Source organism: Oncorhynchus kisutch, linkage group LG22, assembly GCF_002021735.2.
Source record: "Oncorhynchus kisutch isolate 150728-3 linkage group LG22, Okis_V2, whole genome shotgun sequence".
In the NCBI taxonomy this organism is placed as follows: Eukaryota; Metazoa; Chordata; class Actinopteri; order Salmoniformes; family Salmonidae; genus Oncorhynchus; species Oncorhynchus kisutch.
The window spans coordinates 29,911,874-29,926,879 of record NC_034195.2 but is presented as its reverse complement, the minus strand read 5'-3'; the positions used below and the strand labels follow the sequence as shown (position 1 = coordinate 29,926,879).

The 15,006-nt window shown below is 44.4% G+C and overlaps 1 protein-coding gene across 1 annotated transcript in view; it reads right to left on the bottom strand.

The window, feature by feature from the left end:
• Positions 1-15,006, bottom strand: part of LOC109866896 (semaphorin-3ab) — a 55,416-nt gene that overhangs the window by 21,238 nt on the left and 19,172 nt on the right. The window contains exons 2-3 of the mRNA XM_031802052.1: positions 4,707-4,867; positions 1,590-1,652 (exon numbers count right to left, since the gene is read on the bottom strand). Of these exons, the coding sequence (XP_031657912.1) occupies positions 1,590-1,652; positions 4,707-4,867 (224 nt within the window). The remainder of the gene's footprint in view (positions 1-1,589; positions 1,653-4,706; positions 4,868-15,006) is intronic.

Below are 15,006 nucleotides of genomic sequence, written 5' to 3'. Positions count from 1 at the left end.
CTGTTGATTGTATATGCCTTTGTTGTCATCTGAAGAGGTGTCTGTCATTTCAGGGTGGTTTACCTGGTTGATGATCAGATAACGTTAACGTTTCTCACGCTAGTGTGATTTGGATGGTGTTAAAGTTTTTTGTGAGATCAAGTTTAACTGTGTGAACCCATTGGCCAAACCATGCACCGAACCAACAGAGTTTGTATGATGGAAGTTTTGTAAGAGTTAGCGAAGCTTGGACGTAAAGACCCGTAATCTAACTTTTTGGCACAACTTTATTTTTCCTGGCCCTGTGTATCACCCTCCCCTCTTCATAGATGTACAGTAAATTAGCAATTTTCTCTCTCTCCTTCTCTCTTTCACTGTCTTCCCCATGGCATGTTCAAAAGTGTCTTTGTTGCAGTTCATCAAAGAGCATCTGTGGTCTTTCTTCCTCTCCTCCTTGTCTCCTATGCCCTTCAAACACAAAGACCATCCTTCAGGGCTCCCCGTTCATCTCTGCCAGAATGTTTACAGAAAACACACGCACATACACACAAAAGACCTGATGGCCCTTCAAAATCAGCCCTATAGAAACTCAGCAGAAGCTGACCCTGTGCCTGTGATCTCAGTGAGGCAGATACAGCGGAGCTAAGATCTTATATTGCAGGCAGCACATGGCCCCAGGCTGTATCTGAGAATAAAGTCAGAAGGAGAGAGATGCAACTGTGTCTCTTTGGGTGTTTACACAGTGTACTGCTTGTATTGAGACAGATATACAGGACAAATATACGGTACATGGCTGAGCTAGTCATGCACGCAAGACTCATAGTATTGAAGTGCCACTGATATTGACATGACTCTTCTTAGACTAAGGAAAACACACACATAAATGATCTTGTGATATGCCATATGACTGTGTGGACTGAAACCGTGCTGCATTTGCAACTAACAAATACCCATGTCTCGACAAAGCCATAGCTGTTGTTAGGATACTGCTCCTGTGTTGAAAGTAGTGACTGTAAGCCCATTGGCTGTCCACTGTTAACCCTGTATCCCAGTGGCTAGGTCAACTTCTCTGTGGTTGGACTCTATATGACGATGGTCATGTGATGTATCTAACTTGGCCAGTGGATTATGATCAGATTCAGAGATTTCTGTCCATGTGAAAACACACAGACTATACCAACACTGTAATGTAAAAGGCAGTACTCCGGGAGGGAGAGCTAGTGTAAAGGCAGTACTCCGGGAGGGAGACCTAGTGTAAAGGCAGTACTCTGGGAGGGAGAGCTAGTGTAAAGGCAGTACTTCGGGAGGGAGAGACAGTATAGAAGGCAGTACTCCAAGAGGGAGAGAGAGTGTAAAAGGCAATACATCGGGAGGGAGAGATAGTGTAAAAGACAGTACTCCGGGAGGGAGAGACAGTGTAAAAGGCAGTACTCCAAGAGGGAGAGATGGTGTAAAAGGCAGTACTCCGGGAGGGAGAGACAGTGTAAAAGGCAGTACTCCAAGAGGGAGAGATAGTGTAAAAGGCAGTACTCCGAGAGCGAGAGATAGTGTAAAAGGCATTACTATGTGAGCGAGAGATGTGTGATGGGTAAGATGAGGTAGCTACTCACCATGAGGTCCTTCCCTGCCCATTTACACTCATCTCTTCTGGAGGTGGATACAGGCCACGGGATCTACACAGACACAGAGACATGGATACATTAAATCAGACACTAACCAGTCTCTAACCCTAACATCTTCACCAAGCAGCTGGTCAGCTAACATTCCTTACATTAGCTGAGGTGCTTCTGCCAGCAGTGTCGCTAAAAATGTACTTTTTGCGGAGGTGGGGCATATTTTTTAGATTGCGTTGATATATGTGTGTGTGTCTGCGTGCACCTACAGTATGTACGTTCACGTGTGTATATATATGTGGTAGGGGTAGAGGAGTCACAATGAGATTTGTTCTCCACTTTGTTTCCGTTTACTCTATTATTCATCCAGGTGTGCAGGGAGCGGCTAACATGCCTGGCGCAGCGTGAGATCCTGTGCGACAGCTCAGGTCTGAATTATTCACAAGTCATTTCTCTATAGAAAGAGAGTCCCTGGATACCTGGCTGAGACTGGCTTAGACTGACAGGGGTTGGGGAAGATATGCAGACAGACAGACTGCAAACAGACTTGTATGTATAAGAGTGTTTACATTTGACATCAAATCAAAGTGTATTTGTCACATACATGTGTTTAGTAGATGTTATTGCGGGAGTAGCAAAATGCTTGTGTTTCTAACTCCAACAGTGCAGCAATATCTAACAAATAATATCTAACAATACACACAATCTAAAGTAAAGGAATGGAATTCAGAATATATAAATATTTGGATGAGCAAAGTCAGAGCGGCATAGACTAAGATACAGTAGAATAGGATAGAATACAGTATATACATATGAGATGAGTAATGCAAGATATGTAAACATTATTAAAGTGACTAGCGGTCCAGTATTAAAGTGGCCAGTGATTTCAAGTTAATGTATATAGGGCAGCAGCCTCTAATGTGTTAGTGATGGCTTTTTAACAGTCTGATGGCCTTGAGATACGCCCCCGCCCCTCTTCTTACATCTTTCTGGTAAGAAGAGGGGCGGGGGCGTATGCCTTATGATTAACGAGACGTGGTGTGATCACAACAACATACAGGAACTCAAGTCCTTCTGTTCACCTGATTTAGAATTCCTCACAATCAAATGTCGACTGCATTATCTACCAAGGGAATTCTCTTCAATTATAATCACAGCCGTATATATTCCCCCACAAGCAGACACATCGATGGCCCTGAACGAACTTTATTTGACTCTTTGCAAACTGGAAACCACATATCCTGAGGCTGCATTCATTGTAGCTGGGGATTTTAACAAGGCTAATCTGAAAACAAGACTCCCTAAATTGTATCAGCATATCGATTGCGCAACCAGGGCTGGTAAAACCTTGGATCATTGCTATTCTAACTTCCGCAACGCATATAAGGCCCTCCCTCGCCCTCCTTTCAGGAAAAGCTGACCACGACCAAACTAAAAACAAGAAGCTCCCGTGCTCAGGTCTGTTCAACGCTGGTCCGACCAATCTGATTCCAAGACAGCTTCGGTCACGTGGACTGGGATATGTTCCGTATTGCTTCCAACAACAACATTGACGAATACGCTGATTCGGTGAGCGAGTTCATTAGAAAGTGCATTGACGATGTCGTTCCCATAGCAACGATTAAAACATTCCCAAACCAGAAACCGTGGATTGATGGCAGCATTCGCGTGAAACTGAAAGCACGAACCACTGCTTCTAACCAGGGAAAGGTGACCGGAAACATGACAAATACAAACAGTGTAGCTATTCCCTCTGCAAGGCAATCAAACAAGTTAAGGGTCAGTATAGAGACAAAGTGGAATCACAATTCAACGGCTCAGTCACAAGAGGTATGTGGCAGGGTCTACAGTCAATCACGGATTACAAATAGAAAACCAGCCCCGTCTCGGACCAGGATGTCTTGCTCCCAGGCATACTAACTAACTTTTTTGCCGCTTTGAGGACAATACAGTGCCACTGACACGGCCCGCAACCAAAACCTGCGGACTCTCCTTCATTGCAGCCGAAGTGAGTAAAACATTTAAACGTGTTAACCCTCGCAATGCTGCAGGCCCAGACGGCATCCCCAGCCGCGTCCTCAGAGCATGCGCAGACCAGCTGGCTGGTGTGTTTACGAACATGTTCAATCAATCCTTATCCCAGTCTGCTGTTTCCATATGCTTCAAGAGGGCCACCATTGTCCCTGTTCCCAAGAAAGTTAAGGTAACTGAGCTAAACGTCTACCGCCCCGTAGCACTCACTTCCGTCATCATGAAGTGCTTTGGGAGACTAGTCAAGGACCATATCACCTCCACCCTACCTGACACCCTAGACCCACTCCAATTTGCTTATCGCCCAAAAAGGTCCAGAGACGATGCAATCTCAACCACAATGCACACTGCCCTAACCCATCTGAACAAGAGGAATGCCTATATGGGAATGCTGTTCATCGACTACAGCTCAGCATTTAACACCATAGTACCCTCCAAACTCGTCATCAAGCTCGAGACCCTGGGTCTCAACCCAGCCCTGTGCAACTGGGTACTGGACTTCCTGACGGGCCGCCCCGTGAGTTACCGCCTCTCGAATTTCCAAAAGTTCTTCCTGGCTGTACGTCATAACACAAAACATTTCCTGGGCTAATAATGTAAGAAATAACACATAAAAAATACTGCAAAGTTTCCTAAGAGCTAGAAACACGGCAGCCCTGTCCGTCAGCGCCATTTAACATTTTAGTAATTTAGCAGACGCTATTCTCCAGAGCATTTTCATATTTGTTCATAATGTATTGTATTTAAAAGTGTGTTGCTATTGACCAAATGTAACAGCTCCCGTTGCAAGGACTCTGCTGATGTTGACTTGGTTGTAATGTATCATAGATAGTTATTAATGTATTATAAGGTGTACAGTACCTGTGCCAGGACTCTGCTGATGTTGACTTGGTTGTAATGTATCATAGATAGTTATTAATGTATTATAAGGTGTACAGTACCTGTGCCAGGACTCTGCTGATGTGAACTAGGTTATAAAGCATCATAAATAGGAATATATCTGTATTATATGTTCAGTATAGTACCTGTCCCAAATGACTGCTGAATTGACCAGGTTATGATGTATTATAAGGCGTACAGTACCTGTGCCAGGTCTCTGCTGATGTTGAGCAGGTTGAAGGAGAATATGTGGTCCTTGGCTCCCACCACCAGACGACCCTTCTCCTCATCCAATAGGAACGTGTGGTAAGCTGAGCTATTGGCCAGGCCCTCAAATGTCACCAAGTTATTGGACTCCAACATCTCTGGAAAGAGAACAGAGGGAGAGAGAGCATTTACAATAAAAGACCTCAGTCATTCCTACGGTATCTGATATACCCAGGGAAATAAATACATTAGACTAAAGAGAAATAAAGTGAATAAGGCAGGCAGTGAAGTCTTAGCATACATATCATCTAATAGCATCTTATAGCAGACTTTGTGATGTGTCTCCTCAGTATATTCACCATGTCAGAGAGGAAACATCCCAACCCCACATGGAGACATGCAGCAGGGTCCCCATTGGGTACACACTGGTTGAATCAATTTTGTTTCCACGTCACGTCACTTCAATTAAATTACATTGAACCAATGTGGAAAAGATGTTGAATTGACGTCTGTGCTCAGTGAGTCTAGATAGATAGATAGAGAGAGAGAGAGGGAGGTAGATAGAGAGAGAGAGAGAGAGAGGAGTGCTTTGGCTCAGATTTCATATCTCTCTGTCGTTTGTGTTCTCTCTTGCCCATCACACATTCTCCCTCGCACCCTCTTCCCCACTCTAGCTTGCATCCAACAAAATATTTTCTATGATTCAGCACTGCCAACCGTGCTTAGACTGTGTGGCCACTCGGGCAGTGCCTATGCTGAAGAGCCAACGACCAAATGGTCTGGCTGGGGGAACTGACCTTGACTGGGCTAGTCAAGCAGAACTAGATCACAGAGCCAACTCACAGTGGAAAACAGAGACTATTCTCCATTCACTATTACGACCAGCCAGTCTCAGTGTAGACACTGGTTAATTACTGCAAACCACAACAACCATGAGGTCATTGTAATTATTGTCTCAATAGCCAGCCCAGTGTTTTTGCTGTGTAATGCCTGGGTGCTTGAACAGGTTAGCCAAACATAGCTAGACTATATAACTCACAATGGAAAACTGTGGGGAATATGAATATGACACTGGAGTAAAAATAGCACAATAATGACTGTCTGGATGTCTGTTTTCCTGTAGGCTCTGGTGAAGAATTTCAAAGCACTACAACAACCATTAGGTCATTGTCAACTAACAGCCCAGTATTATGCAATACAATATTTGCCACATTTTTGTCTGAGGGGTGTTATTTTGACTACCAGGGTTGGGAATAATCGATTACATGTAAACTGATTACAAAAAAATGGTAACTGTAATCAGTTACATTACCAGCAAACCTATTTTAATCAGATTACAAATACTTTGAAAAACTAGATGATTACTTCTTGGATTACGTTGAAATAAAGGATGTTTGTGGAAAAAATACATTTACGACTCCTTTCTCATTCATTTCAGCATTGAAAAAAGTTTGTTTGTTCCACCTGAGCGATTCTGACCACACGTCAGAGACCACTATGATGATACACCAAAATGCATTTGTTGGAACCTTTTTGTCATCTTCCTTTTAAGGGGAAAGTAACCCAAAGGTTTACTGAAAGTAAACCGCCTTTTGAGATGATACTGTCAACTTTACTGTCACCATTACCTGGTGCCAAAATTGTTTCTCTCAAACCTAAACGTGCGTGTGTGTGTGTGTGTGAGTGTGTGTGTGTGTGTGTGTGTGTGTGTGTGTGTGTGTGTGTGTGTGTGTGTGTGTGTGTGTGTGTGTGTGTGTGTGTGTGTGTGTGTGTGTGTGTGTGTGTGTGTGTGTGTGTGTGTGTGTGTGTGTGTGTGTGTGAGTGAGGAAGAGAGAGATAGAGGGAAAGGGAGAAGGGAAAATAATTATGCATAATAATGGGAAATGTATTGTGAAACTTGTGAATTAGCGACAGTCAGGAGGAGGGAGGGAGAGAGAGAGGGAGGGACAGGGAGGGTATGTGTTAGAGAGGGGGACAGGGAGGGTATGTGTTAGAGAGGGGGACAGGGTGGGTATGTGTTAGAGAGGGGGACAAGGAGGGTATGTGTTAGAGAGGGGGACAGGGTGGGTATGTGTTAGAGAGGGGAACGGGGAGGGTATGTGTTAGAGAGGGGGACGGGGTGGGTATGTGTTAGAGAGGGGGACAGGGTGAGTGTGAGGGAGAGCCAGTAATGAAGTAGTCTCCAAGGAACTGTTGAGATGAGTGTCTGTAACACTCTGTAATTCTGGGCGCCTCAGTCCCTACACCCTTTCGTTGTATTTTTCCACCTCTGTCTCTTGGTCTCCCTCTCTGTCTCTCTCTCTCTCTCTGTCTCTCCCCACAGACCAATGTGGTTGGATAGAAGCAGTATTGATACACTCCCTCCACACTTATGGCTGGAAAGCTGGATGGAATATCTGTTTACCTGAGTCCTAGAAAAACGTAGCCACTATGATTAAACATTGGTCTTGTCTATCAGGAGGGAAGATTTAAAAAAATTAGATGGGGGGGGAAGGGCTCCAGATTGTTGGACTCCTAAGCAAAACTATTTTCCCTTAAATGTTTTTGTCAAATCGCGTTTTTCCTGAAATAGTGACAGCCAACATGTGTGAGTGTTCTCTGAGGTGACATTAGTAATGTTCAGTGTGGCCATGTGTGTAATAACACTATGTGGGGATAGAGATAAAGCTCACTAGACTCTATGTGTGGGGTAGAGATACAGCTCACTAGACTCTATGTGTGGGGTAGAGATACAGCTCACTAGACTCTATGTGGGGTTAGAGATACAGCTCACTAGACTCTATGTGGGGATAGAGATACAGCTCACTAGACTCTATGTGGGGATAGAGATAAAGCTCACTATACTCTATGTGGGGATAGAGATAAAGCTCACTATACTCTATGTGGGGATAGAGATAAAGCTCACTATACTCTATGTGGGGATAGAGATAAAGCTCACTATACTCTATGTGGGGATAGAGATACAGCTCACTAGACTCTATGTGGGGATAGAGATAAAGCTCACTATACTCTATGTGGGGGTAGAGATACCGCTCACTAGACTCTATGTGTGGGGTAGAGATACAGCTCACTAGACTCCATGTGTGGGTAGAGGTATAGCTCACTAGACTCTATGTGGGGATAGAGATAAAGCTCACTATACTCTATGTGGGGGTAGAGATACAGTTCACTAGACTCTGTGTGTGGGGTAGAGATACAGCTCACTAGACTCCATGTGTGGGTAGAGATACAGCTCACTAGACTCTGTGTGTGGGGGTAGAGATACCGCTCACTAGACTCTATGTGTGGGGTAGAGATACAGCTCACTAGACTCCATGTGTGGGTAGAGGTATAGCTCACTAGACTCTATGTGGGGGTAGAGATAAAGCTCACTCGACTCTATGTGTGGGGTAGAGATACAGCTCACTAGACTCTATGTGGGGGTAGAGATAAAGCTCACTAGACTGTGTGAGGGTAGAGGTATAGCTCACTAGACCATATGTAGGGCAGAGATACAGCTCACTAGACTCTATGTGGGGATAGAGATAAAACTCACTAGACTCTATATGTGGGTAGAGATAAAGCTCACTATACTCTATGTGGGGGTAGAGATACAGCTCACTAGACTCTATGTGGGGTTAGAGATACAGCTCACTCGACTCTATGTGTGGGGTAGAGATACAGCTCACTAGACTCTATGTGGGGGTAGAGATACAGCTCACTAGACTCTATGTGTGTGTAGAGGTACAGCTCACTAGAATCTATGTGGGGGTAGAGATAAAGCTCACTTGACACTATGTGTGGGGTAGAGATACAGCTCACTAGACTCTCTGCATGTGGTAGAGATACAGCTCACTAGACCCTATGTGTGGGGTAGAGATCCAGCTCACTAGACTCTATGTGTGTGGTAGAGATACAGCTCACTTGACACTATGTGGGGGTAGAGATACAGCTCACCTGACTCTCTGCATGTGGTAGAGATACAGCTCACTAGACTCTCTGCATGTGGTAGAGATAAAGCTCACTAGACCCTATGTGTGGGGTAGAGATCCAGCTCACTAGACTCTATGTGTGGGGTAGAGATACAGCTAACTAGACCCTATGTGTGGGGTAGAGATCCAGCTCACTTGACACTATGTGGGGGTAGAGATACAGCTCACTAGACTCTCTGCATGTGATAGAGATACAGCTCACTAGACTCTATGTGTGGGGTAGAGATACAGCTCACTTGACACTATGTGGGTTAGAGATACAGCTCACTAGACTCTCTGCATGTGATAGAGATACAGCTCACTAGACTCTATGTGTGGGGTAGAGATACAGCTCACTAGACTCTCTGCATGTGATAGAGATACAGCTCACTAGACCCTATGTGTGGGGTAGAGATACAGCTCACTAGACTCTCTGCATGTGGTAGAGATACAGCTCACTAGACCCTATGTGTGGGGTAGAGATCCAGCTCACTAGACTCTCTGTGTGGGGTAGAGATACAGCTCACTAGACTCTATGTGGGGGTAGAGATATAGCTCACTAGACCCTATGTGGGGGTAGAGATAAAGCTCACTAGACTCTATGTGGGGGTAGAGATACAGCTCACTAGACTCTATGTGGGGGTAGAGATATAGCTCACTAGACCCTATGTGTGGGGTAGAGATATAGCTCACTAGACTCTCTGCATGTGGTAGAGATACAGCTCACTAGACCCTATGTGTGGGGTAGAGATCCAGCTCACTAGACTCTCTGTTTGGGGTAGAGATACAGCTCACTAGACTCTATGTGGGGGTAGAGATATAGCTCACTAGACCCTATGTGGGGGTAGAGATAAAGCTCACTAGACTCTACGTGGGTTAGAGATACAGCTCACTATACTCTATGTGGGGATAGAGATACAGCTCACTAGACTCTCTGCATGTGATAGAGATACAGCTCACTAGACTCTATGTGGGGGTAGAGATATAGCTCACTAGACCCTATGTGGGGGTAGAGATAAAGCTCACTAGACTCTATGTGGGGGTAGAGATACAGCTCACTAGACTCTATGTGGGGGTAGAGATATAGCTCACTAGACCCTATGTGGGGGTAGAGATAAAGCTCACTAGACTCTACGTGGGTTAGAGATACAGCTCACTAGACTCTATGTGGGGGTAGAGATATAGCTCACTAGACCCTATGTGGGGGTAGAGATACAGCTCACTAGACTCTATGTGGGTGTAGAGATAATGCTCACTAGAATCCATGTGGGGGTAGAGATATAGCTCACTAGAACCTAATTGTGGGGTAGAGATACGGCTCACTAGACTATGTGGGGGTAGAGTTACATCTCACAAGAACCTAATTGTTGGTTAGACATACATCTCACTAGACTATGTGGGGGTAGAGATACAGCTCACTAGACTCTATGTGAGGGTAGAGATACAGCTCACTAGACTCTATGTGTGGGGTAGAGATATAGCTCACATGGCTCTATGTGGGGGTAGAGATACAGCTCATTTGACTCTATGTGGGGGTAGAGATACAGCCTACTAGACTCTGTGTGGGGTAGAGATATAGCTCACTAGACTCTATGTGGGGGTAGAGATACAGCCTACTAGACTCTATTTGTGGGGTAGAGATATAGCTCTGTAGACCATATGTGGGGGTAGAGATATGGCTCACTAGACTCTAATTGTGGGGTAGAGATACATCTCACTAGAACCTAATTGTGGAGTAGAGATACATCTCACTAGACTCTATGTGTGGGTAGAGATAAAGCTCACTAGACTGTGTGAGGGTAGAGGTATAGCTCACTAGACCATATGTAGGGCAGAGATACAGCTCACTATACTATATTTGGGGGTAGAGGTATAGCTCAATAGACTATGTGTGGGTAGAGGTATAGCTAACTCAACCCTATGTGTGGGTAGATGTATAGCTAACTAGACTTTCTGGGGGTAGAGATACGGCTCACTAGAACCTAATTGTGGAGTAGAGATACATCTCACTAGACTCTATGTGTGGGTAGAGATATAGCTCACTAGACTCTATGTGTGGGTAGAGGTATAGCTCACTGGACTCTATGTGGGGGTAGAGATACAGCTCACTAGACTCTATATGGGGGTAGAGATACAGCTAACTAGACTCTATGTGGGGGTAGAGATACAGCTCACTAGACTCTATGTGTTTGTAGAGGTATAGCTAACTCAACTGTATGTGTGGGTAGATGTATAGCTAACTAGACTTTGTGGGGGTAGAGATACAGCTCACTAGACTCTATGTGGGGGTAGAGATATCGCTCAGTAGACCATATGTGGTAGATATATAGCTCACTATAACCTATGTGGGGGTAGAGATACGGCTCACTAGACTCTAATTGTGGTGTAGAGATACAGTGCCTTGCGAAAGTATTCGGCCCCCTTGAACTTTGCGACCTTTTGCCACATTTCAGGCTTCAAACGTAAAGATATAAAACTGTATTTTTTGTGAAGAATCAACAACAACTGGGACACAATCATGAAGTGGAACGACATTTATTGGATATTTCAAACTTTTTTAACAAATCAAAAACTGAAAAATTGGGCGTGCAAAATTATTCAGCCCCTTTACTTTCAGTGCAGCAAACTCTCTCCAGAAGTTCAGTGAGGATCTCTGAATGATACAATGTTGACCTAAATGACTAATGATGATAAATACAATCCACCTGTGTGTAATCAAGTCTGCACTGTGATAGTCTCAGAGGTCCGTTAAAAGCGCAGAGAGCATCATGAAGAACAAGGAACACACCAGGCAGGTCCGAGATACTGTTGTGAAGAAGTTTAAAGCCGGATTTGGATACAAAAATATTTCCCAAGCTTTAAACATCCCAAGGAGCACTGTGCAAGCGATAATATTGAAATGGAAGGAGTATCAGACCACTGCAAATCTACCAAGACCTGGCCGTCCCTCTAAACTTTCAGCTCATACAAGGAGAAGACTGATCAGAGATGCAGCCAAGAGGCCCATGATCACTCTGGATGAACTGCAGAGATCTACAGCTGAGGTGGGAGATTCTGTCCATAGGACAACAATCAGTCGTATATTGCTCAAATCTGGCCTTTATGGAAGAGTGGCAAGAAGAAAGCCATTTCTTAAAGATATCCATAAAAAGTGTTGTTTAAAGTTTGCCACAAGCCACCTGGGAGACACACCAAACATGTGGAAGAAGGTGCTCTGGTCAGATGAAACCAAAATCGAACTTTTTGGCAACAATGCAAAACGTTATGTATGGTGTAAAAGCAACACAGCTCATCACCCTGAACACAACATCCCCACTGTCAAACATGGTGGTGGCAGCATCATGGTTTGGGCCTGCTTTTCTTCAGCAGGGACAGGGAAGATGGTTAAAATTGATGGGAAGATGGATGGAGCCAAATACAGGACCATTCTGGAAGAAAACCTGATGGAGTCTGCAAAAGACCTGAGACTGGGACAGAGATTTGTCTTCCAACAAGACAATGATCCAAAACATAAAGCAAAATCTACAATGGAATGGTTCAAAAATAAACATATCCAGGTGTTAGAATGGCCAAGTCAAAGTCCAGACCTGAATCCAATCGAGAATCTGTGGAAAGAACTGAAAACTGCTGTTCACAAATGCCAACTACCAAGTGTCTTTGCTGACATTTTCAACCTTTACCTGACCAAGTCTACAATACCTACATGTTTCAAGCAGACCACCATAATCCCTGTGCCCAAGAACACCAAGGTAACCTGCCTTAAATGACTACCGATCTGTAGCACTCACGTCTGTAGCCATGAAGTGCTTTGAAAGGCTGGTCATGGCTCATATCAACATCATTATCCCAGGAACCCTAGACCCACCCAAATGTGCATAGAGCCCCAACAGATCTACAGATGATGCAATCTCTATTGCACTCCACACTGCTCTTTTCCACCTGGACAAAAGGAACACCTACGTGAGAATGCTGTTCATTGACTACAGCTCAGCGTTCAACACCATAGTGTCCTCAAAGCTCCTCACTAAGCTAAGGATCCTGGAACTTAACACCTGCCTCTGCAACTGGATCTTGGACTTCCTGACCAGCCGCCCCCAGGTGGTAAGGGTAGGTAGCATCACATCTGCCACGCTGATCCTTAACACGGGGGCCCCTCAGGGGTGCATGCTTAGTCCCCTGCTTTTCTCTCTGTTCACCCATGACTGCGTGGCCAAGCACGACTCCAATACCATCATTAAGTTTGCTGACGACACAACGGTGGTAGGCCTGATCACCGACAACGATGAGATAGCCTATAGGGAGGAGGTCAGAGACCTGACAGTGTGGTGCTGTCACGATTTCCGCCAAAGTCGGCTCCTCTCCTTGTTCGGGCAGCGTTCGGCGATCGGCGTCACCGGCTTTCTAGCCATCTCCGCTCCATTTCTCATACTTTTTCTCATACTTCTCATACTTTTGTTTTGTCTTGTTTCATACACACCTGGTTTTCATTCCATAATCACACTGCATGTATTCAGTCCTCTGTTCCCTTCCATGTCTTTGTGTGTAATTGTTTATTTGTTAATGGTCTATGTTCATGCGCTATACTTTTGTACTCATGTTCCATGTTTTATGGGCACTTAGATGTCATGTTGTGCCTATTTTTTGACCAGAATAAAAGTGTGCCTGTTTACTCTACTCTGCTCTCCTGCACCTGACTTTGCCTGCCTTACTTAGCCTTAACAGGTGCCAGAACAACAACCTCTCCCTCAACGTGATCAAGACAAAGGAGAAGATTGTGGACTAAATGAAAAGGAGGGCCGAGCACACCCCCATTCTCATTGACGAGGCTGTAGTGGATTAGTTTGAGAGCTTCAAGTTCCTTGGTGTCCACATCACCAACAAACTATCATGGTCCAAACACAACCAGACAACCACACCTATTTCCCCTCAGGAGACTGAAAAGACTTGGCATATGTCCTCAGATCTCATATCTTTAAAATGGTGTAAAATACTTGTATGTTTGAGGAATTTTAATTATGGGATTTCTGTCGTTTTGAATTTGGCGCCCTGCAATTTCACTGGCTGTTGGCGAGGTTCACGGCTTCCGACCGCAAGGCGCTTACAGAGGGTAATGCGTACCGCCCAGATCATCACTGGGGCCAAGCTTCCTGCCATCCAGGACCTCTATACCAGGCAGTGTCAGAGGAAGGCCCTAGAAATGACCAAAGACTCCAGCCACCCTATTCATTGACTGTTCTCTCTGCTACGGCACAGCAAGCAGTACTGGAGAAAATTGTCTAGGTCCAAAAGGCTTCTTAATAGTTTTTACCCCCAAGCCATAAGACTGCTGAACATCTAATCAAACAGCTAATCTGTTTATTATCTGTGCATAGTCACTTTACCCTTACCTGCATGTACATATTACCTCAATAACCTTGATTAACCTGTACCCCCGTACATTGACTCGGTACTGGTACCCCGTATATAGTCTCATTATTTTAATTTTAATGTTGCTCTTTGATTATTTTTTTGTATTTTTTATTAACTATTATTTTTCTTAAAACAACATTGTTGGTTTAGGGCTTGTAAGTTAGTATTTTATTTGATAGCTATTGAGGAAAGCTAGGCAACCGTTACCTGTCTTTTATATCCATTATAATATATATATTGAATTAATTTTATAAATTGATTGGCTGGGCTGTGGGACAGTGGATGCGCATTGATAAATCTAATGGAACTGTTAAAACAGGCATTACCTGTGAAATGTGGGGATTGTGGTGCTATAACTCCCTGCTTTCAACCAATCATCATCCAGATTCCAAACATCCCGTTTTATAATGCTTTGTAATAAATTGAAACGTTCATTAGTGACTGGGTCCTGATTGCCACATGATGTATGTAGTATGGATTATCTGTCTTTCTTTCTTGGAATAAATAACTGTGTACATCATTAATGTTTCACCAGGGAAAATGCCCCAATCTCTGATGTGTTTTTGTATTTTGTCAGAAGCCCTGAGAAGGAGGGGAGAGGGAGGAGAAGGGAAGGAAGACGGGGGGAGAAGGGAAGTTGACGGGAGGAAAAAGGAAGAGAAGAGGGGAAATAAGAGTAAAATGGACATGCAGTACAAACAAAGGCAATGGAAGAGAAAGATGGGAGTGACAGAGTAAGAGAGGGAGGGAGGGGAGAAAGAAAGAGAGAGGGGGGAGAAAGAAAGAGAGAGGGAGAGAGGGGGAGAAAGAAAGAGAGAGGGAGAGAGGGGGAGAAAGAAAGAGAGAGGGTGGGGAAAGAAAGAAAGAGGGAGAGAGGGGGAGAAAGAAAGAGAGAGGGAGAGAGGGGGAGAAAGAAAGAGAGAGGGTGGGGAAAGAAA